Raw genomic sequence first — 25,380 nt, forward strand, 5'->3', positions numbered from 1 at the left:
GAGATTGTTGTTCTGTATTTGGGTTTCTCCGTCCTTGTACTGTGTTCTGCAGTTTGCCTTGAGGCAGAAAGCTAGGATGATGATAGGACTCCACCTATTTTTTCCCCTTTTATCAGGTATTGCAGGGATGCATTGCCTTTTGTCCAGTGTCTAGAAACAGTTGTTTCGTATATCCAGTTTTTAGTTGTTTACAGCAAGAGGTCAAATCCCACTTTCTTCTCCTTGGCATGAGTGGAAGTCTGGTGTCTGGCGTTAATTTTTATGTGAAAACATTGAAATAGAGTACAGCAAGACTTCCAAGGTTAGTCAACAAGTATTAAGAAGCTACCAGTGTCTTGGGCGGATGTAAAGGACAATATGCTCTCTGTGAGCATAACACAGACAGAAAGTAAAGATTATGACAATCTGTGTATATCAAGATTCCATAGAAAGTGGGAGCCTGAGTATAAAGGATAATCTTCAAATTGGATTAAAGTAGAGCAAATCTTATTAACAAGTGCACCGAGCACAGTAATACCAATGTATACTGCTAAGCAAGATTAGATGGAAATTCTTAAACTCTATAATTATTTATAATATAATGTTGGCTTAATTAGTTTTTAAAAATTTACATTTTTATACCTTTGCCCTTTTCAGTTCTCCAAAGTTGATAGTAGTCATTTTAATTTTGAAATTGGCTTTCTGTATAAGGCAAGTGTTTACATTTCTGGCCACACCAAATTATTTAATCCCAAACCTATGCACTCAGTATTGCTTGTTTATAATATATGACATCAGTGATATCAGCTAAGTAGTACTTTTTTATGTCCAACTATCCATCTAGTTGTTAAATCTTTCATTGATGTCTGTGTGTTAACTAATGCAATTATTCCTGTTCTAGAACATTACTAATGCTCAGTTCAGTATCTTAAGTATCTGTATGTAGTATATCAGTTATCTATTTCTCTAAAACTGATATTGAAAATATAAAGGATACATGTTATAAGTATGTTTAAAACAAAGGCTGGGTATTCGTGTTATTACTTGGTTCCATTGGCAGAGATTTTGACACTCTAAATCTGCTTTTTAGCTTAACTGTTAATAATGAGGAACTTAAAAAAGACAATGTTAAAAACAGATTTCTAATTTTTCACACCTCCTTAACAGCAGGTTGCAAGCGCGTTGAACATTTGATCAGGCTGATCCTGTTTCACTGCTAATAACTACTCACAGTCTTATGAGCAGTCTTTCAAAGGCTGCCAAATGCTCCTTACTGCTCTTCAGCTGGCTGTGATCCAGCTAACTGTTGGCATTTTGTCACCTAGGAATCACATTTGGACATTGATAAGTATCATTGGTCCACACTGGAATTATACAGGAATAAGAGAGGTTCTTTTCTAGATCTAAAATGACTCTGAGGCTGGGCGCGGTAGCTCATGCCTGTAATCCCAGCACTTTGGGAGGCCAAAGCGGGTAGATCACCTGAGGTCAGGAGTTCAAAACCAGCCTGGCCAACATAGTAAAACTCTGTCTCTACTACTACTACTAATAATAAAAAAATTAGCCGGGCATGGTGACTGGCATCTGTAATCCTAACTACTCAGGTGGCTGAAGCAGGCGAATCACTTGAACCTGGGAGCAGAGGTTGCAGTGAGCCAAGATTGTGCCACTGCACTCCATCATGGGCGACAGAGTGAGACTCTGTCTCAATTAAAAAGAAAGACTCTAGAAGATCTTTAGGAAAACCTAATCTATTCTACATTGTCTATATATGAGGCTTCTCTAGTGACTGATATTGGGATTTAAGGGTGTAGGATAAGAAGTGGAATTCAGATGCAGGATTTTAGATACATCCATCCATCAGTGCTGTGTGGCAGCAGCTAGACCATTCTTTCTAAAATACCCCTTGCATAGCCCTCTACCTTCCTTTTATTATTTATTCTCTAACCTTGCTTACACGGAAAACTACAAACCAGTGCTCAAAGAAGTCAGAGATGACAAAAACAAGTGGAACAACATTCTATGCTTGTGGATAGAAAGAATCAGTATCATTAAAATGGCCATACTGCCCAAAGCAATTTTATTGACATTCTTTACAGAACTAGAGAAAACTATTTTAAAATTCATGTGGAATAAAAAAAGAGCACAAATAGCCATGGCAATCCTAAGCAAAAAACAAAGCTGGAGCCATCAAGCTACTTGGCATCAAACTATACTACAAGGCTACAGTGACCAAAACAGCATGGCACTGGTACAAAAGAGACACGTAGACCAGTGGAACAGAACAGAGAATCCTGAAATAAGACTGCTACAAGTATCTGATCTTTGACAGACTTCCTTTATTTCCTTTTAAAAGGAAATAAGGAGGAAAGATGCTTTTGAGGATCTTTTTAGTAAAATAACAACAAACAAACCACCAAAAATCTGTCACCCACAATTAAACAAACCAATTTATTTCTTTCTAAAAAATTCCTCTTTGTGTATAGAAATTAGAAATCAGTGTGAAGGAATTGTTTAGTAACTTTCATGTTGTCAAACAGTATGGTACTTAGTTGACAGGCTGAATCATAAGGATACTGAGAGGATGCTGTGCTAAGATAGGTATCTAAGGGGAGATCTTAAACTTTCTCCTTGAATGCCTTGAATAGAAGAAACCAAAAGATTCTACAAATGCCTTATGTGTGGTCTGAGAGAGTCATTAATGCATTCAAAAATATTTATTAGTTACCTACTATTTTAGGAGCTGAAGATACAGAGATTAACAAGACCAAAAAGGGTGCGGTGGCTCACGCCTGTAATCCCAGCACTTTGGGAGGCTAAGGCAGGAGTTCAAGACCAGCCTGGCCAACATGGTGAAACCCCATCTCTATAAAAATACAAAAATACAGAAAAATTAGCCAGGCATGGTGGCATATGCCTGTAGTCCCAGCTACTCGGGAGGCTGAAGCATGAGAATCACTGGAAACCAGGAGGCAGAGGTTGCAGTGGGCAAAGATGCTGCTGCTGCACTCCAGCCTGGGCAACAGAGTGAGATTCTGTCTCAACAAAAACAAAAACAAAAAACAAAAAAACTAAAGTTAAAATTTAAAAAGTATATGCAGAGATAAACAAGACAGAAAATTATATTATAGTAGTTTAATTTCAAGAGAAACTAGGAAGAGCCATTTTTTGCACATATAGTGAATTAACTCAAAGAATTTTAAAATTACAAATGGGGATGTATTAATTTGCATGCCTTATTTTTATTTGAATCTTTTTACTTGCTAAATGTTAGAAAATGGCAAAATACCAACAAAATCATTTATCATTGCTAAAGTTGGATGTTTTCCAATATTAAATGGCTACTTTTCAGTTTCAACCTTACATTTTTTTTGAATATTAAAAGGATAGGTTGCAGAAGACAGGTTCTTTAACAGGTAATAGACAGACCTAAGTAGAAAAGTAGATATAGGATATTATGGTCAGGTTGACAGATGTAGCCATTTATTGGTAGTTGGACTTCTCATTGTATAGGCACTTATCTAATGATATTTATGCATAGTTCATAACTCTGTGCACCTTGATATTGTGAGGCATAATCAAATGTTGTCTACAACTGGCACACATTATATATAGTACATTATCTGAAAAGTTTTGTGGACATTAAATCATACGATTTTATAACCAACACATATAATGTAAAGGAAACACTTGATGAATCCTGTTCATAAAGTTGAAAAATCCTTTCTATGATACAAAGTCATATCTACTTTAACTGTTCTATAAATTGGGATTTAAAAATTAGGTCATTTTATTAGCTGACTTCTGTTAAATAATGATTTGTTATATATAGTTGTATTATACATATATACATACATACAGACATGTATATATGTAGAGAGTTAGAAATTAGCTGTAAGCTAACAGGTAATTAAAAGGCAGTATTTACCTTTTATTTATGTGTTTCTTGGTAAACTTGTTTGCGAATCAACCATACTGTCTTAGAAAACTTACCTTTAATATCTTGCCTATCTTTCTTATTTTCTACCAATTCTAAATTTTAGAGCATTGTATTTAACCTCAAATTAGATAACTAGACCATAGAAAGAATTGAGTGAAGTAAGATCTTTACTCCTTTCCCAGACTGTACATTCATTCGTTTACAAGAATGGTTCAGAATCTGTAATTAGACACTTAAGTAACAGTCTGTGTTGTAGATACGTAATTAAATAGTTCATCTGTCCTAGTACTGTTAGATGATACCTACTGGCAAGCATGTAATGGATTTTGTTCATATGAATGGAAAGAATTCAGGTTTCTTTCTTAAAAGTTATAATTTTCTTTTTTTTTGTTTTGTTTTTGTTTTTGAGATTGAGTCTTGCTCTGTTGCCCAGACTGGAGTGCAGTGGCTCGATCTTGGCTTACTGTAACCTCCGCCTCCTGGGTTCAAGCAGTTCTCTGCCTCAGCCTCCTGAGTAGCTGAGATTACAGGCATCTACCACCATGCCCAGCTAATTTTTTTATTTTTAGTAGAGACAGGGTTTCACCATATTGGCCAGGCTGGTCTTGAACTCCTGACCTTGTGATTCACCTACCTCAGCCTCCCAAAGTGTTGGGATTACAGGTGTGAGCCACTGCACTGGGGCAGAAGTTGTAATTTTCATAAGGTAAATTGGAAATAATTTTTTTGTTGTTGTTTTTGAGACAGAGTTTTGCTCTTGTTGCCCAAGCTGGTGTGTGGTGGCCCTATCTCAGCTCATTGCAACCTCTGCCTCCCAGGTTCAAGCAATTCTTCTGCCTCAGCCTCCCAAGTAGCTGGGATTACAGGCGTCTGCCACCACGCCCGGCTACTTTTTTGTTTTTTTAGTTGATACAGGGTTTCACCATGTTGGTCAGGCTGGTCTCAAACTCCTGACCTCAGGTGATTGACCCACTTTGGCCTCCCAAAGGGTTGGGATTAGAGGCATGAGCTACCGTACCTGGCCAGTTGGAAATAATTTTATTTGTTGGTATGGCAATGACATTTTCTCAGATTTTAAAATTCATGTATTAGGCAGAGAGAAATTACTTAAGTGCTTTTTGAATGAATATATCTAAGTTCTGTATTGTATTTGCATGCAGAATGAAATTAGACCGTCATCTCATACCACAGACAAAAATCAAACTCAAAATAGACTGAAGACTTAAACATAAGACTTGAAACCATAGAGCTACTAGAAGAAAACATAGGTGATAAGCTTCATGACATTGCTTTTAGCAATAATTTCACGGATATGACCCCAAAAGCATAGCCAACAAAGTCAAAAGTAGGTAAATTGGATAATATCAAACTAAAAAGCTTCTGCAAAAGAAATAATCCCAGAGTGAAGAGACAACCTAGGGAATGGGGGAAAATACTTACAAACCAAACCTCTGATAAGGGGTTAATATCCAAAATATATAAAGGAACTCAGACAACTCAATAGCAAGAAAACAAATAACCCAGTTACCAAGTGGGCAAAGGACACGAATAGAAATTTCTCAAAACATACCAATGGCCAACAAGTATATGAAAAAATGCTCAGTGTCGCTAATTATCAGGGAAATGCAAATTAAAACCAAAATGAAGTATCACTTGACACCTGTTAGAATGGCTATAATAAAAAAAAAAAGAGAGATAAGTGTTGTTGAGGATGTGGATGAAAGGGAACCATTGTACACTGTTGGTGGGAATATAAATTAGTGCAGCCATGATGGAAAACAGTATGGAGGTTTCTCAAAAAATTAAGCATAGAACTACCATATGATCTCGCCATCCCACTCTATATATCCACAGGGAATAAAATCAGTATGTCAAAGAGATATCTGCATTCCCGTATTCATTGCCACATTAATCACAATAGACAAGATATGGAATCAACCTTAGTGTCCATCAACAGATGAAGGAAAATAGACTATATATACACAATTGAATACTATTCAACCTTTAACAGGAAGGAAATCCTGTCATTTAAAAAACAATTTTTTAAAATTTTACTTTAAGTTACAGGATACATGTGCAGAATGTGCTGACGTAGTATACATGTGCCACTGTGGTTTGCTGCACCTATCAACCTGTCATCTAGGTTTTAAGCCCCACGTTCATTAGGTATTTGTCCTAATGCTCTCCCTCCCCTGGTGCCCCAGCCCTCAACAGGCTCTGGTTTATGTTGTTCCCCTCCCTGTGTCCATGTGTTCTCATTGTTCAGCTCCCTCTTATGACTGAGAACATGCGGTATTTGGTTTTCTTTTCCTGTGTGTGTTTGCTGAGAATGATGGCTTCCAGCTTCATCCATGTCCCTACAGAGAACATGAATTCATTCTTTTTTATGACTGCATAGTATTCCATGGTGTATATGTGCCACATTTTCTTGACCCATTGATGGTCATTTGGGTTGGTTCCAAGTCTTTGCTATTGTAAATACTGTTGCAATAAACATACATGTGCATATGTCTTTATAGTAGAATGATTTATAATTATTTGGGTATATACCCAGTAATGGGATTGCTGGGTCAAATGGTATTTCTGGTTCTAGGTCCTTGAGGAATTGCCACATTGTCTTCCACAATGGTTGAACTAATTTACATTCCCATCAACAGGGTAAAAGCATTCCTGTTTCTCCACAGCCTTGCCAGCATCTATTGTTTCCTGATGTTTTAATAATTGCCATTCTGACTGGTGTGAAATGGTATATCATTGTGGTGATTTGCATTTCTATAATGATCAGTAATGATGAGCTTTTTCTCATATGTTTGTTGACCACATAAATGTCTTCTTTGAGAAGGGTCTGTTCATATACTTTGCCCACATTTTGATGGGGTTGTTTGGTATTTTCCTTGTAAATTTGTTTAAGTTTCTTGTAGATTCTGGTAGACCTTTGTCAGATGGGTAGATTGCAAAAATTTTCTCCTTTTCTGTAGGTTGCCTGTTCACTCTGATGCTAGTTTCTTTTGCTGTGCAGAAGCTCTTTAGTTTAATTAGATCCCATTTGTCTATTTTGGCTTTTGTTGCCATTGCTTTTGGTGTTTTAGTCATGAAGTCTTTGTCTATGCCTGTGTCCTGAATGGTATTGCCTAGGTTTTCTTCTAGTGTTTTTATGGTTTGGGGTGTTACATTTAAGTATTTAATCCATCTTGAGTTAATTTTTGTGTAAGGTGTAAGGAAGGGGTCCAGTTTCAGATTTCTACATATGGCTAGCCAGTTTTCCCAGCACCATTTATTAAATAGGGAATCCTTTCCCCATTTCTTGTTTTTGTCAGGTTTGTCAAAGATCAGATGGTTGTAGATGTGTGATGTTATTTCTGAGGTCTCTGTTCTGTTCCATTGGTCTATATATCTGTTTTGCTACCAGTACCATGCTGTTTTGGTTACTGTAGCCTTATAGTATAGTTTGAAGTCAGGTAGCATGATGCCTCCAGCTTTGTTCTTTTTGCTTAGGATTGTCTTGGTTATACAGGCTCTTTTTTGGTTCCTTATAAAATTTAAAGTAGTTTTTTTCTAGTTCTGTGAAGAAAGTCAATGGTAGCTTGATCGGAATAACATTGAATCTATACATTACTTAGGGCAGTATTGCTGTTTTCATGATAATGATTCTTCCTAGCCATAAGCATGGAATGTTTTTCCATTGTTTGTGTCCTCTCTTATTTCCTTGAATAGTGGTTTGTAGTTCTCCTTGAAGAGATCCTTCACATCCCTTGTAAGTTGTATTCCTAGGTATTTTATTCTCTTTGTAGCAATTGTGAATGGAAGTTCATTCATGATTTGGCTCTCTATTTGACTTTTGTTGGTGTATAAGAATGCTTGTGATGTTTTGCACATTGATTTTGTATCCTGAGACTTTGCTGAAGTTACTTATCAGCTTAAGGATTTTTTGGGCTGAGACAGTGGAGTTTTCTAAATATAGAGTCATGTCATCTGCAAACAGAGACAATTTGACTTCCTGTCTTCCTATTTAAATACCCTTTATTTCTTTCTCTTGCCTGATTGCCCTGGCCAGAACGTCCAATAACATGTTGGATAGGAGTGGTGAGAGAGGGTGTCCTTGTCTTGTGCCAATTTTCAAAGGGTATGCCTCCAGCTTTTGCCCATTCAATGAGATATTGGCTATGGGTTTGTCATAAATCATTCTTATTATTTTGAAATATGTTCCATCAATACCTAGTTTATTGAGAGTTTTTAACATGAGGAGATGTTGAATTTTATCGAAGGCCTTTTCTGCATCTATTGAGATAATTGTGTGGCTTTGTCATTGGTTCTGTTTATGTGATGGATTACGTTTATTGATTTGCGTTTATTGAACCAGCCTTGCATAACAGTGATGAAGCCGACTTGATCGTGGTGGATAAGATTTTTGATGTGCTGCTGGATTCAGTTTGCCAGTATTTTATTGAGGATTTTCGCATCAATGTTCATTAGGGAAATCCTGTCATTTTGACAACATAGATGAACCTGGAGGACATTATGTTAAGTGAAATGAGTGAGGCAGAGAAAGACAAATACTGTATAATCTCACTTATACAGTCAGCCCTTAGTATCTGTGGGTTCTGCATTCAAGGATAAAAAATATTTGGAAAAAATCATACAACAATAAAAAATAGCACAACATAAAAAATAAAGTATAACTATTTAGCATTTACATTGTACTGGGTATTAGAGTAATCTAGAGATAATTTAACATGTACAGAAGAATATGTATAGGATATATGTAGACACTATGCCATTTTGTATCAGGGACTTGAGCATCTGTGGATTTTGGTATCTGTGAGGGTATTGGAGTCAATCCCTGTGGATACTGGGGGATGCTTGTATTTTTGATCCCAGATTGGTTGAATCCAACCATGTGGAACCCACAGATAAGGAGGCTCGATTGTATGGAATCTAAAAACATTGAACCTATAGAAGCAGCATAGAATGGTGGTCATCGGCAGGCAGTAGGGAGGATTTGGGAGATGTGTGTCTAAAATAACAAAAGTTCAGCTAGATATTAAGAATACATTCAAGAGATCTATTGTACAATGTGGTAATGTGGTGACTGTAGTTATTATTAATAACAATGTTTTGTATATTTGAAAGTTGCTGAGAGAGTAGATTTTAAGTGTTCTCACCACACACAGAAAAGATAAATATTTGAGGCAATGGATATGTTAATTAGCTTGATTTAGTCATTCCACAATATATAAATGTATCAAGACATCATGTTGTATATTACGAATATTTATATGACAAAACTTTATACAATTTTTATTTATCAAATTCAAAAATAAAGTTTTTGTTCTGTTGTCAAAATTTTATTTTAAATAGCTAAATCCTCCTTCCCTCCAAAAAACCTGACTAAAATTAAGTCAGAATTAATTGGGAAAATAATTTGCAGAAAATAAACCAGAGATTTAATATTTTTATATAGCTGAATACCTTCGATATTTGTTTAGAGTGCCACAAAGTTTAATCTTTTACTGGAGACATAAAGCTACCATTATGATGGTTGATTAGAGGACAGTACTATAATAAGAGTTGCCCTCAGGCCTTCTGAGGGAGGCCACAGGGATATTTGGCCCAACTCCAAGTTGGCCATACTAGTTTCACTGCTTTACTTAGTTTTTTTGCCCCATTCATACTAGTTGGACTTCATCTGTTACTTCTTATTTTTATTGTTTCTGCCAGTAGCCGTGACTCTTACTTCCTTCTACGCTTTTTCTACATACATTGTATGTATTTGGGAGTTTTAAATTTTAACAATGAATTATGAGCATTTCTTAATATCATTAAACATTTAGCAAAAATATATTTCCCCATCACATGTATATATCATAATCTAATGATTTATTTTTTCTCAGATATTTAGATTGCCAGTTTTTCACTGCTATAATTTTGCCCCAGGCATCATTATAAATTGTTTGGCTTTCTGAATCCTTATTGTAGTATTTTAGAATAAAGATTACTGGAAAATAAAAGGATGTAAAGGTTTAATATTTAATTTTTTATTGCTTATTTATTTCTTTCAAAATAGGAAATATAAGCTCAGGGGAAGTAATCAACAGAAGAAAAGTTATGCGGTTAGAAAAGTCTCCCTCTTATTCCAGGCCCCCAGTCTGTAGGAAAAAAGTCCTGCAATAAAAGACACTGTTTGAACTCAGATGATTCCATGAGCGTGGGAAGCATGGGAGCGACTTGTTCCAGTGCTTGTATATACAGAGAATATTTCTGTGATACAGATGAGAGCATACTATAAAAACTGTTCTGCACTTAAAAAAAAAAAAGACTTATGACTTTTTCATTTTGCCATGGTATTTTTCTGAAAAGTTGCACCATTTACACTTCCACATTTCACCCTTATAGGCATTGAATGCTTTAATGTTTTTAAAGTCTTTGCTACATTCATTAGTGAAATTTTGAAATACTTTTTATGATTAGGGGTTGAACAGTTTTTTTTGGAGTTACTGGCCATGTGTAACCATTCTTCTTATTTGAATTTTCATTTTCTTACCTTGCTCATTATTTAAAAACTAAGATCTTCATAGGTCTTCATATTCTGACATGTCATTTTATTTGTGCTCTTTATATATTAAACATATTAGCCTGACATAAGGCTAGATGTTATGTCACAAATCTCACAAATCACCACTAAAGAACTTACTCATGTAACCAAACACTGCCTGTTCCCCAAAACCTCTTTATATATTAAACATATTAACCTTGACATAAGGCTATATGTTATGTCAAGGCTAATATGTTTAATGTATAAAGAAAATAGGATTACAGATCCTGTTTTCTCAGTCCTTTATTGCTTTTTAATTTTATTTAATTTTTGTAGGGACAGTCAACAGTTGAACACTTTTATCTATTTTTTAATTTTTATATATCTGGCTGGGCGTGATGGCTCACCCCTGTAATCCTAGCACTTTGGGAGGCTGAGGTGGGCGGATCACAAGGTCAAGAGATTGAGACCATCCTGGCCAACATGGTGAAACCCTGTCTCTACTAAAAATACAAAAATTAGCTGGGCGTGGTGGCACCTGTAGTCCCAGCTATTCGGGAGGCTGAGGCAGGAGAATCACTTGAACCTGGGAGGCAGAGATTGCAGTAAGCCAAGATCACGCCACTGCACTCTTGGCATAGCCTGGCAACAGAGCAAGACTCCATCTCAAAAAAAAAAAAAAAAATTATGTATCTTTAATTTCCTTCTAATTGTATAATTTTTAAATCAAAAAATCCCCTTTATTAGAATCATGTGCAAAATAAAGAGTAAGTGGGGTCCTCCCACTCTTAAAAAATACATTAGAAGATTAAACCGAAGACCTGTTCTAATCCAAATTACTATAGATATTGAATTCATGAAGCCTAGTTGAAGGAGATTTGACTGTCAGAACTGGAGACCAATACAATTCCAATTATGGAATTTTATCACTGTTGGTTGATGTTTCCGGTCTGCCTCCCACTGCAGTTGTGAGTACACGTGTGTGTAGTTGAGGGACAGTGAGTCTAGTGTCCATCACATGTGTAGGTGTTATCTAATGATCTCAGGCTTTGGCTCTTCTCTGTGTTCTTCTCATCTTAATCTCTACCTCTGTTCTTATTTTTAAAGTTTAGGCGCCTGTAGTGACCAAGGAGTAAAGAAGGTGCTGAGCTGTGCCAGATATATTTTGTATTTCCTGCTTCGGCTCCCTCTCTAGAATTGTTGGTCATCATTTTGATAACTTGGTCATTGGTAATCAGTTTAAAATTAGAATGAAATGAAGATAATTTGAAGATATATGATCCATGAATCATTGATAGGCTTTTTCATTAATCAATGTTTTTTAAAGAAAGACTGGTTCTACTTTTTGCAGCTGACTCTTACTGTATTTGTTAATTTGTTTCTATGTATTTAGATCACATTAGCTACTATGCTAAATAGCCACTCCGTATTTTAATAAAGTACTTAAATTTCTTAACGATCATAAAAAGGAAAATGTTAATTAAAAAGTATTACTGTTCAAATATTTGTATATTCAATATTTATCTTTAAATTTTCACTGTTGAGTAATCCAAATAAAATGTTGCCTTTTTCTTTTCTTTTCTTTCTTCCTTCCTTTCCTTCTCTTTCTTTCTTCCTTTTTCTTCTTTTCTTTCCTTTCTTTCTTTCCTTCCTTTCTTTCTCTCTCTCTCTCTCTCTTTCTTTTCTTTTCTTTCTTTCTTTCTTCTTTCCTTTCTTCCTTTCTTTCTTGACATAAGATCTGACTTTGTTGTTCATACTGGAGGACAATGATGCGAGAATAGCTCACTGCAGCCTTGAACTCCTGCGCTCAGGTGATCATCCTGCCTCAGCCTCCCAAATCAATGGGACTGCAGGTGTGAGCCATACAGGCTAATTTTAAAAAAATATATAAATATATATATTTTTTGGAGATAGAGATTTTATGTGTTGCCCAGGCTGGTCTAAAACTCCAGGGCTCAAGCTATCCTCCTGCCTCAGCCTTCCACTTCTTGGGATTACTCCCAGGCATGAGCCACTATGCCCTGCTCATAATGTTGCTTTCTTATGTTTGGTGATCTCACATTACTAGACATGGCACCAAGCTGTGATTTACCTGCATGGATGGACAATGTCACTCCCCTCTGCCGGAATCATTTGTGTTCAAACAGTATCTTTTATTACAGGGCTTTCCCCCCAGAACTTTCTGGACATTCTTATTTCTGGTGGATCAGTGTCCTTTTGTGGGGAGCTAATGGGTAATACATAATCTGAAGCTACAGCAAATATTATAGCTCCTGCTCTTGCTGTGGCTCCCGGTGGTTCCTCCAGAGCAGGAAGGAGGAAAGAAAGGAGTGGCAAATGTGGGAGAGATAGTGCCTTAGAATCCAATACATGATTTGGTAATTGGCCAAAATTATAACAATTGTTATTACTTACTGTGCTTTCTAATCCTTTTGACAATACAAGCAAAGTATTATTCTTCCTATTTGACACATGAAAAAACTGACATTCAGAGAAATTGTGTTCCAATCAAGGTGAGCACGGGTACTATGAAAACAGATGGAGAAGGTGAATTTAACTTTGGATATGGTCAATTTAAGAGAGAAACATATTTTTAGAAACAAACTTGGCCAGGTCCAGTCGCTCATGCCTGTAATCCCAGCACTTTGGGAAGCCTAGGCAGGAGGATCTCTTTGAGTTCAGGAGTTCGGGACCAGCCTTGGCAAAATAGCAAGACCCTGTCTTTACCAAAAAACATTAAAAATTAGTCAGATGTGGTGGTGTGTGCCTGTAGTCTGAGCTACTCGGGAGGCTGAGGCAGGCAGGATGATGGCTCTGATAGCACCACTGCACTCCAGCCAGAATGATAGAGCAAGACCCCGTCTCAAAAAAAAACAAAACAAAAAACACCAAACTTAAAACAGTAGTTTAGTTTGGAGAAGCAGGTTTGGAGCTTGGGACAGAGGATAGCACTACAGAGATAGGTTTGGAAAATCCTATACACAGAGGTGATAATTAAAATATTGGAGATTGTTTCTATCCATCTGACAAAGGGCTAATATACAGAATCTACAAGGAACTTAAACAAATTTACAAGAAAAAAAAAAACTCCATCAAAAAGTGGGTCCAGGATATGAACAGTTACTTCTCAAAAGAAGACATTTATGCAGCCAACAAACATGAAAAAAAGCTCATCGTCACTGCTCATTAGAGGAATGCAAATCAAAACCACAATGAGATACCATCTGATGCCAGTTGGAATGGCAATCATTAAAAAGTCAGGAAACAACAGATGCTGGAGAGAATGTGGAGAAATAGGAATGCTTTTACACTGTTGATGGGAGTGTAAATTAGTTCAACCATTGTGGAAGACAGTGTGGCAATTCCTCAAGAATCTGGAACTAGAAACACCATTTGACCCAGCAATCCCATTACTGAGTATATACCCAAAGGATTATGAATCATTCTACTAAAAAGACACATGCACACGTATGTTTATTGCAGCACTATTCACAAAAGCAAAGACTTGGAACCAACCCAAATGCCCATTAATGATAGACTGGATAAAGAAAATATGGCACATATACCCCCATGGCATTCTATGCAGCCACAAAAAAGGATGAGTTCATGTCCTTTGCAGTGACATGGATGAAGCTGGAAGCCATCATTCTCAGCAGACTAACACACTGCATGTTCTCAGTCATAAGTGTGAGTTGAACAATGAGAACACATGGACACAGGGAGGGGAACATCACACACTGGGACCTGTCGGTGGGTGAGGTAGTAGGGGAGGGATAGCATTAGGAGAAATACCTAATGTAGATGAGGGGTTGATGAGTGCAGCAAAGCACCATGGCACGTGTATACATACCTATGTAACAAACCTGAGAATTCTGCACGTGTATCCCAGAACTTAAAGTATAATAAATAAATTAAAAAAAAGAATGATACAATGAACTTTGGGGACTTGTGGGAAAGGGTGGGAGAAGGGTGAGCGATAAAAGACTACAAATTAGGTACAGTGTATACTGCTTGGGTGATGGGTGCACCAGAATCTCACAAATTACCACTAAAGAACTTACTCATGTAACCAAACACCACCCGTTCCCAAAAAACCTATGAAAATTAAAAAAAAAAAAATTAGAGATTGCTGATCATGTATTATGGAGTCATCATGGCAGTAGACTTAATTAGTTGTTCACCCATGCATTGCTCCCTGACACCCTTTTTGGAGCATAGATTCTTATGGCCTGAGAACCATTAATTTTGTTCAAAGGAGATTGCAGAACATGAATATATGAGGTAGCGTTATAGATAGGTTTTCTCAGCCCCATCCTACTTCATCACCCTGTTGGTAACAATGAGCTGCCACAGCAGATTCTAATAGTAGTAGGATGGGCTCACACCCTTGGAAGATACTTCAGAATCTCCAGTTGAAACCCTTACCTCCAATTATTCTCAGTCCCTTCTAATACATTTTTTAGAATCACTATTTTAGATTTACAGAGGGAGAAAGTGGGGACTATCACTTTTGATTTTACTTGTAAAGAGGTAAGCTTTTTGTTTCTTAGGTACTAAGGAAAACTTAGAAGAACTGTATTATCCCCATTAATACGAAAAAGAAGATGTTACAAGGAGGTAACTCACTTAACTTAAAGAATGGGGTTTACTGAAAGGACACAGCCTTGACTGTTCTGAGGTCTGTTCTCTCCATAACAGGTTCTCACCATAACATGGTGCCCCTGCTTTATTCACTCTCTGCCTCTCACTTTCAAATTCCCCAAGCTTGGTGGACCAGCTTTATTGTTCAGCCTTTTACTTAGGTGGGGATTTCTTTCCTATGCTAACCATTGGTTTGGCTCTAGGCCCAAGGTTTTACAAGCCGCATGGAATTACCTGAGTCTGTTTTTTTTCAGGCAGTGGGGCAGGACTGCCACTGGCAGGCAATTTTGAGGTTCCACAGCCTATCCAAGAAGATTTTACAAATATTATCCTTTTCCAAGGTACAATTTGCCAACATGGGCACTGAATCATGCGGTAGAGTTGAGAGTCACTAGTGGGGGGAGAAAGGTATGGGGTATGTGTTTGAAGAATATTTGATAAGAATCACCAGCAGGATTGTTTGTTTGAAACTACAGGAATATTCCAATTTCCCGTATCCCTTATGATATACTTTGGGTGATAAGCCACACTTCCACAGGGAGATACTGCTACTGAAGGGAGCATGCTATATAGCTTATTGCGTTAGGGTAGGAAGAGCAGTTGAGAAGCACTGATGTAGGACGTATCATTCAATTTGAATATGTTAGGAGATGTTTCTAAATTACATTCATCCTCACAGTCAATAACTTACTTTCTATGAGTAACTTTAATAGGTCTACTCTCTCAAGGTGCTTAGTAGCTACAATATTTGGCAATTTTGGAATGGGGAAAGAATTAAATGGACAGAGCAACTGAATGTGTACAAGCTTTCTCTTTTCATGACAGATGCATTATATGTTTTCATGAAAATAAAGAAAATACTCATTTTTGTAAATGCCATCAATCTTTAAAAGTCGAAAATCTGCTTGGCAAGACAAGTGGTACAACTATAACCACAGAATTGTGGTTATTGTTACATTGTATTGTTTACTGTAAACCTGGTTCAATATTGGTAAATATAGTGTAGCAGAAACTGAACTGTTGTGAGCTATCTGGGCATTGAGCCAAGATATCATTAAAAATACTGCCTCAGACTAATTTGGGTTTATGAATAATATTTTGTTAACAGCTCAACTGAAATTGAGCCACATGGTGTAGCTTGAAAATTCTGAATCCACAAGATAATGAGAGTAGTTTGTGTATATTGTGTATACAACGCATTCAATATTCTATATTTGAGTGATAAATTTATACATAATTTTGTTAACCTTTAAACTGTAAGCTCCCATATGCTTAATATGATCTGATATCTTTAAAGTTTACATAATGCTGTAGTTTGCTGTGAATCTGAATGCCTTGTAAACTAAAGTATTATTGGTTTAACAATCAAATCTAAAGAATAAGGAGAAGTTGCTGAGCAAATATTAAAATGGATATTCAACACAGTTTTGGCATATGTTTCTACAAACAGCTAGAGTTTACATTAACATTCACCAAAAAGATTGAAGGACATAAAGTGTTGGGAAAGTTCACTAACTTAATTCATTTCTTTCACTAATGAAAGGTTATTATGCCTTCAAATGGAATTTAGAGATTATTAATAGTAGATATAGCAGTGGGAATGAGCTTATGATAAGTGAGATGATTCAAGAAAAAAATCTCTATATATTTCTTGCCAAGAAAAAATACATTTGTCTTTTTCTTCATGTGCTACTTTTAATTACTTTAAGTTCTTTCTGAACATACATGTATTATTAATAATTCCTATTGAAATAGCATAGGAAGGGTTTATTTTTGGTCACTGTTAGTGTGTAAGATATTTCAGCAATGGAAAGATGTGCATTATTTAAAGAATGAATTTTAATATTCTTCTTCTCAATAAATGTTTTATTTGTTTTCCAGGTTAGCACTCTACGTATATGAATATCTGCTCCATGTAGGAGCTCAGAAATCAGCTCAAACATTTTTATCAGAGGTATGTTTTATAGATTTTCTGTATTGCATTTTGATCTTATATAAATGAATGGAAAACATACTATAACGATTATTTGAAGAAAGTTTGTTATGTATTATATAGTGAATTCTTAGTTATCAGTACACATAGTATAGTTTTTATAGATTATGTATAAGCATTTTTATCCCCATGCCACTTCTGTGCCACTCGATTTTCTAGTCACCTTTCCAGCCGTTTTCTCCTTTTAGAAATGGAAAGTAATATTAGTATGGCAACAATAATCAAGAAAGCAAATTTTAAAAATTTGCTCTAAAAAATTTGTGAGTTATAAGCCCTCCACCATATCTCTCATTCTAACAATATAGTAATTTTGGAAAATGTGGATTTTGTTTTTATTTTGTATGGATGACCGCTGATTGATTTTAGTTAGAAAACATTTTGATAACCTTATTTCAAGTTCTTCCCTTTCTCTTCTCCACCTTCACTTTCTTTCTTTTTTTTAAATTTCAACTTTTATTTTAGATAAGGAGGTACATGTGCAGGTTTGTTACATGGGCATGTTACGTGATGCCGAGGTTTAGGGTATAGATACTGTCACCAGGTAGTAAGCATAGCAGCCAATAGGTTGTTTTTCCATTCATGCTCCCCTCCCTCCCTCTCACCTCTAGTAGTCCATAGTGTCTAGTGTTCCCCTGTTTATGTCCATGTGTGCTCAGTGTTTAGCTCCCACTTATAAGTGAGAATGTGCAGTATTTGGTTTTCTGTTCCTGTGTTAATTTGTTTAGTATTATGGCCTCCAGCTTGATCCATCTTGCCTAAAAGATATGATTTCATTCTTTTTTAGGCTGTGTATTATTCCATGGTGTATATGTACCCCATCTTCATCTAATCCACCACTGATAGGCACCTAGGTTGACTGGAATTTGACCTTTCTTACAGTGATGCTTATTTGTCTCCTATGTGTATGAGGATGATGAGGATTTTATTGAGCTCTGTTATGTGCCAGGCATACAATGTGCCAAGGTATTTTACGTATATTATCTCTAATTCTTATAAGAAATTTGCAAAGCAGGTAATATTATTTCTGTTTTACTGATGAGGACAGCAAGGCTCAGAGTGTTTTTATAACTGGCTAATGGTCACAAAGCTTAGTGAGTTATGGAACTAGAATTCAGACTTAGGTCTATGTTAATCCCAATGCTTTTGGTTTTTCCTCTATATCTGTGCTGTCCAATATGGTAAACACTAGCCATATATAGATTTTTGAGCACTTGAAATGTGATCCAGTTAAGAAGTGCTATATGTGTGAAGTACAGTATTTTAAAGACAGTATGAACAAAAGAATATAAAATATCATTAATAGTTTTAAAATTTTGGTCATACATTGAAGTGATAGTATTTTGCCTATGTTAGGTAAAATAAAACATATTACTAAAATTAATTTTAACTTTTCTTTAAATATGGCTATTAAAAGTTTTAAATTGGATAACACATTATATGCCTGTATCAAAATACCTTATGTACCCCATAAATATATATACCGCTATGTACCCATGAAAATTAAAAATTAAAAAATTTTTAGCTGGGCGTGGTGGCTCATGCCTCCCAGCACTTTGGGAGGCCAAGACGGGTGGATCACAAGGTCAGGAGATCGACACCATCCTGGCTAACACGGTGAAACCCCGTCTCCATTAAAAATACAAAAAGTTAGCCAGGCGTGGTAGCGGGCGCCTGTAGTCCCAGCTACTCGAGAGGCTGAGGCAGGAGAATGGTGGGAACCCGGGAGATGGAGCTTGCAGTGAGCCGAGATAGCGCCACTGCACTCCAGCCTGGGCGACAGAGCAAGACTGCGTCTCAAAAAAAAAAAAAAAATTTAAATTATACATATCGTTCTTATTTGTGGCCCACGTTTCTATTTCTGTTGGACGGTGCTGCTTGAAATCATACTACCTCTGGTGAGCTCGCCAGTTTGGTCCCCAGCACATCGAGAGCACAACAGACAACTCATTGCCAGTAGTTCCCTGCCTGAAGTATAGCCTTCTTGAGATCCAGCTGCTACTCGAAGTAAACAAATGCACACAACCCCTACTCTTATTTTTAATTAACTAGTATATGTGAACTGGTAGGGCTTATTTGCAGATAAGGAATTTTAGAGGTTTGGTCAGAACATGTAAGAACTCAGTTGTTTTACTATAGAAGGAATATATGCAGTATAATAAAAATTTGATTTCAAAAGTTTATTCAAATCAAAACAAACATTTGGTGTATCTATGTTTCATTAAATCATTAATTAGAAGACTAAGGGCTATGACCTTTCTAACTTGTAAACACTGGTATTATAGAAGAAGTGATTGAGATTGCAAGAAGGATGTCTTTTTGTATTCTTAACCACGGTCAACTTACAGTGTTTTAAAAGAACCTATAGTGTACTCTGGAAATTTAAAATTTTTGTTTTAATGCAGTGGAAACTTAATGAAAAGATTCCTCAATGATCTCCTTCCTTGTATCAAGGACCATTTTGAACTAGCCCAATTCACTTAATCCTCGAGGGTTCCCAAAACTATATTTTCTTACCAACATTGTAAGATATTAGATACAGTGATTATTAAACCTCATCAAAAAAGACAAATGTTGCTAACTTATTCAAGGAAGTTCAAGTATTTAGATTCAAATGGATTATGTGAATTGAGCAAATCACTAGATACTAGACTCCTAGGGTTTGAGTTCAGTGAAAAATATATATACAGAATTTCTAGGACTGTTTGGTGGAAATAAAATTAGAATTTCAGAAGAGATTCACACATATTGACAAGTATTTATCGTTATTTCATTTTCTCTGGCTGCAGTTTGAATCCAAAAACTGAGGATTTCTCTTAATTATTAGTCTAACTCACTTTCACAAGATGCATCAAACTGAAAACAAACTATTATCACCAAGAAGACACATTATTTCTTGACTTTGGAGATGAGTGTATGTGATTTTCAGAACTATTCTTCCCTATCTAGGTTGCCAAACTCTGAATGGTGCTGTAAAAATGCATTGTCAACACCTAAATAACCAATGTAGGGGAATAGCTAAATTAATTGAGCTGTTAAGTTTTCTATAATGTAAAATAATAAGTTAGATCTATTTGGACTTACGTAGATAGACTTCTAAAACATTGTCTAGTAAAAGAAGAAAGCCGAAGTATGCCATGTATCTGGAAACCGTAGAACATAAAGTAATACTATATATTTTTGTGGGTACATATTTACGAATGTATAGTAAACATTCTGAAAGAATATACATGTCAGACTAGTTGTTTCTGGGAGTGGGGATATTAAAGGGTTCAAAGGGATTTTATCCTTAGTTATAGAATTCTTCTAAACAAGGAATACATATATTATTTGTGCAGTTATTTAAAAATAAAAATAAAGAAGAGAAAATCTTTTCTCTTAAATTATCTGAGCTTAAAAGATGGAAGCCTGGAGATAGATTTGTGATAAGCCATTGCTGAGTACATCCTAAGGGTTCTTGATAATTTCAGTTGGTTAAATTACAATAGTTCGCTATTTCCTCCCTCACATTTTACGTTCCACAGTATCCAGCTGCTTGGGTTTCCCTGTATACCTTAGGGCTTCTGTCATCTGGGCTTTACTCAGTGGCATATTCCCTCTACCTAAACTCTCCTCCCCTCTCCACCTTAGAAATAGCTTTTCCTAGAAAGGTTTTCCTGGGGTTTCAACTAAGGTGATATTACAATCCACAGGCAACTGTACATGAAGACCTTTGCATCCATGCCAGGAAGTTGGACTTTATCTTTGGCAAAAGGGAGCCTTTGAAGGTTTTCAAGTTAAAAAAAAAAAAAAAAAAAAAATATATATATATATATATATATATATATATATATATATATATATATATATATATATAAAAATATGTGACATCATTAGGTTTGTACTCTGGTGTCTTGGTTCCCTTTGCCCCTAACCATGGATGGTAAAAAAGGAGAATATAATATTTTAGAGCTCTGTACCCTGTTGAGGGTTGCTTCCTCTCTGATTTTCTCTTGGATCAGGTGGAAAATTTAAGGCTGCTTATTTGAATGACTTCTTAACTAGTCTGAGTAGTAAAAAAACAATCTTACCTAAACCCTCCCTAGTCTACCCCCAGGTTTTTACCTAAATCAAAATAGTGCCATTGAAACGTAAAATAGGGAGACCTACTTATTTGAGTTGATTATTATAATAAAAAGGAAATGACTGAAATGGCACCAATTGTTATCAATTATTATAACGTTATCCAATGTTCTCACCCTGGTTCAAGGCAAAGTAGACTACTTCTTCCAAATTTGACGTTCTCCCTCTGAATGGATGAGACTAAGAATGACCGTGATGTTAATGAGTTCTTCTGAATCAGGTTTTACTGTGCTGGGTCACTTCTTTCATTAGTATGGGCTTGTTCTTTTGGGTGAAGTTGCGAGAAGGCCAACTAGAACTCCAGGCATTATCTGAACAAGCAAGATGTGTATCTCAGCTGCCCAATCTTGATTTTCTAAAAATGCCCTTGTCCTGGGCTATCAGAAATTGGACTGCTCTTGATAGCTTTTGTTATCAGTCAGAAGAGTGGGGCACATTATTATTAACTCAGTCATTTTTTTTCTTAATTGAAAGAAAAAATGGACTAACAATAGAATTAACAACGTTTCTCTAACTAGGTTGTGCCAGCTAGCTCAGTGTTACCTCTGATTCATGATAGATTTTTAAACCACTACCTGAGTCTAAAATGTAGTTTATGTGACTTTTCATTTTTTTTACTCCCAAGGGGGAAAAACTGAATATTATTTAGAAATATTCTCAATACAAAGCCCTTCCTCTGCTCTATCTTTGTTATTCTTCAACATTTAATAATTACAAACAGAATGCTAAGGAATCTTCTTTCCAATTCTGCATTAACTTTTGTTACTTTAGGTTCATTAGAAGCTATCCTTTTTCTGGTAATATCATTTTGTTGTACAAAGATAATGGCTGCTCTTCCTTGAAGTTTTGCATGGTATTCATGTCTCAGAATAAGGCTCAATCTCCTTGACAAATGAAATTAAGAATTAGAGTTTTGTAACAATTCTAGATATTTTCCCTTTCTTAAAATTTTTGCATTATTACTAGCCCTTATTTGTCCTAAGTTAGCCAACAAGTTAGCCTGAAATATAAGTTTAAACACATCTAAGGGATTCCTTTTTCAGATTTTATTAGGATTGCTAAATTATTGAGCATCATAGACTCCAAAACTGTTCTGTTTGTCTTTTATGTATAGGAAGAGAGAAAAGATTAATTAGTATTTCCTAACCGGTCACTTGAACTTTAATTTTGAGGCAATATAGTATAGGAGGTAAAAGCAATTGCTTTGGTCCAGACATCCTGGGTTTAAATTATGTTCTACATCTTATTTACTTTCTCAGTTTCCTAGTTATAAGATAATGGTAATTGTGACAATACTTTAGTTATGCTGTGGTTCAAATGAGTTAGTATATGTAAATTGCTTATAATAGTGCCTGACATATAGTAAATGCTCAAAAGTGTCATTTTAAAAAATCTTGACCAACTTTTTTCTATCTTGTATAGTTTCTTATTTAAAAAGAATAGAGGCATAAATATATGCCTGATGTGTATATGTGTGTTCCAAGTGTCTGTCACTTGGATGGCCTATAATCCTACTGTTTGGTGTTACCCTTTCTATAAAAATGGCTCCAGCTCTAATTCCTAATATTGTAGGTTGTCGTGAGTCTTCCCCAGTATCTGTGAGACTTTATTGGGTGCTTAGGGTTCTTGTGCTGTAGTTTCTTGCTCCTGTTGAGTGATTATAGCCCCATTCTGGTTCTCCCTCTTACGGTCTATCCCTTTTATATGCCTGAAGTTTTCTTTTTTTCTCATGGTTTCAGAGGTCCACTAATTCGTTGCTCTTTTGTATGAAAGATTCTCATGTAAGGTTGAGGGATAACCAAAAAGATTAAGCATTGTACAGTATAGGCACCAACATTAACTTGAATACTAGACATAAGTTACCTTAAATTCTTTGATCTCATTGCCACAGGGAATTTTTCACTAGCTGTTTTCCTCAGCATGCCTTTGCCTTCTATCTTGTTGACTTCTCATAACCTGTCTCATTTTTTCCTTTTCTGAATCCTTCCAGACCCCTGAGCTTCTTCGCAAGAGACCATTAGCAACTTCCTAAATTCTTGTTACATAGAAAGTGAACTATTTGTTTTCCTCTCTGCATTCTTCCTTTCGCACAATTCCTAGTGGCCTCTGTCTTTCTGTATCAAAAAATAAAAACAAAAATAGAAAGGATCCATTAAGAAGTTTTCCCAATAAGAGGTGGTCCTCTTTAGGAATACTTCTTTCATTCTTCTAAGATAAAGTAGCACTGTTCAGTAAAACTTTCTGTGATTATGGAAATGGTCTCTAATCTTTGCTGTCAAATAAGGTAGTCACTAATTATGTGTGACTATTGAGAACTTTAAACATGGCTAGTGCAACTGAGGAACATTCAGTTAACTTAATTTTAAACTGAAGTAGCCACATGTGACTACTGGGTATCATGTTGAATAGCACAGTTTTAGATTATGTGCTTCAGAGTATAGTCACCTTTTTTTTTTTTTCCTGTTAAACATCTATTGCCTTTAATTTTTTGAATTAAAATGTAAAAATTTGGGCTGGGCATGGTGGCTCATGCCTGTAATCCCAGCACTTTGGAAGGCTGAGGTGGGCAAATTATCTGAGGTCAGGGGTTTGAGACCAGCCTGGCCAACATGGTGAAACCCCGTCTCTACTAAAAACACGAAAATTAGCTGGGTGTGGTGGTGGGCTCCTGGAATCCCAGCTACTCAGGAGGCTGAGACAGGAGAATCGCTTGAGCCCAGGAAGTGGAGGTTGCAGTGAGCCCAGATCGTGCCATTGCATTCCAGCCTGGGTGACGAGGAACTCTGTCTAAAAAAAAAAAAAGGAAAGGAAAAATTTTTACTTCAATTTCAATATTTTTTACATGTAGTTTAGTGTATAGATATACTCATGCTTCTATACATGAGAGATTTTAGAAAATTGGTGGGAACAGTAGGTTATATCTAAATTAGAAGTCTCAGGAATTTAGTCTAGAAACAAACTTACACATAGGTATACAGGTTATTTTCTTAACACAGGAATTGGTTTTATTGTTTTATAGTATTAAAGTTATTATTTGGATATTTGTTTAAATTAAAAATTATGAAAGGATTTATGGGTACTGTGAAAAGTTTGGAGCCCATAACCTTCAAAGCTGCTGCTGCATTGTTGGAGATACTGTGGAAGTGGGTCTGGATCTGCTGAAGAGGTCCCACATTGACAAGACTAGAACCCCTAAAAAGGTACTGCTGACATCCAGAATTGTGCTACCCTGGCTTCACTTTTGGAGCCAGAGGCAGGAAGCTTCTCTTTTTCCTGTTTTTTGATCTCCTGCTAGTGTCTCATAATGGCAGAACTTAACAGGAAGCCAAATGGCAAGGAGGCTAGGAAATGTGATTTTCAGAGTCCCAGCCCCAAGTATAGAACGGAGTATAGAAGGGTGGGTGTAGGGCTGAGAGATAGTAGGTAAATGACCAGTATACCTTGCCAGAAGCAAGTAAGTATGAAAAATTAAGCAAGTGTGTGTGTGTATACCTGTATACATTTATGTATATATATGTTTTTTTTTCTTTTTTGTACAAATGTTAGCTTATACACCATTTTGTGCTTTAATTTTTGTTTCACTTGTTAGATTTTGGAAATTGTGTTATATTGGTTCATGAAATGTCATAATTCTCTTTTTATGATTGTAGCATATTTCATTCTATGAAATGTGCCATGATATAGTTCACCAGCCCTGTACTGATGGACATTTAGGTGTTTCCAGTCTCTTTCAATTAAAACAGTGCTTCAATGAAAATTGTTATATATATGTAAAATTTTGCACATGTGACCATCAGATAGTATATATTTCATAATTAAACCATAAGACATCTTTTTCCTATTGATAGACCTTTTGCTCATGATTCAATGTTTGGTTTTACATTTATGAAGAAATGCTGAAAATGTTAGATCATATGATAAAAACAGCGTATTCATAGACAAGGCCATCAAATGCAGAATATGGCATTAGGGAATGGGCCTTGAGATTTACATGAAAGTTACAGGAGAATACAGCCCCTAGCTGGTCAAATGACAGAAGGAAGTGAGGTAGATAATTAAGCAGCAAAAAGCCTTAGGACTTGGCAGATACATATTGATGTTGGGATAATGGAAGAAGAAAAAACAGAATAAAGAGAAAATGTTATTGGCAAAGATGCCACCCAAAAACCTAAATAG

At 36.0% G+C, this 25,380-nt stretch overlaps 1 protein-coding gene across 5 annotated transcripts in view; it reads left to right on the forward strand.

The window, feature by feature from the left end:
- SSBP2 (single stranded DNA binding protein 2) overlaps positions 1 to 25,380 on the forward strand; it is a 334,150-nt gene that overhangs the window by 97,710 nt on the left and 211,060 nt on the right. For 3 of the 5 annotated variants that reach the window (XM_050795692.1, XM_050795693.1, XM_050795695.1), the window contains exon 2: positions 16,974 to 17,046. In XM_050795692.1, coding sequence (XP_050651649.1) covers positions 16,974 to 17,046 — 73 coding nt within the window. Of the gene's footprint in view, positions 1 to 12,353; positions 15,434 to 16,973; positions 17,047 to 25,380 lie in introns of those variants that run through there. The other 2 variants (XM_050795696.1, XM_050795697.1) reach the window with 1 other exon arrangement.

The sequence above is a fragment of the Macaca thibetana genome, chromosome 6 (genome assembly GCF_024542745.1).
Source record: "Macaca thibetana thibetana isolate TM-01 chromosome 6, ASM2454274v1, whole genome shotgun sequence".
Lineage (NCBI taxonomy): Eukaryota > Metazoa > Chordata > Mammalia > Primates > Cercopithecidae > Macaca > Macaca thibetana.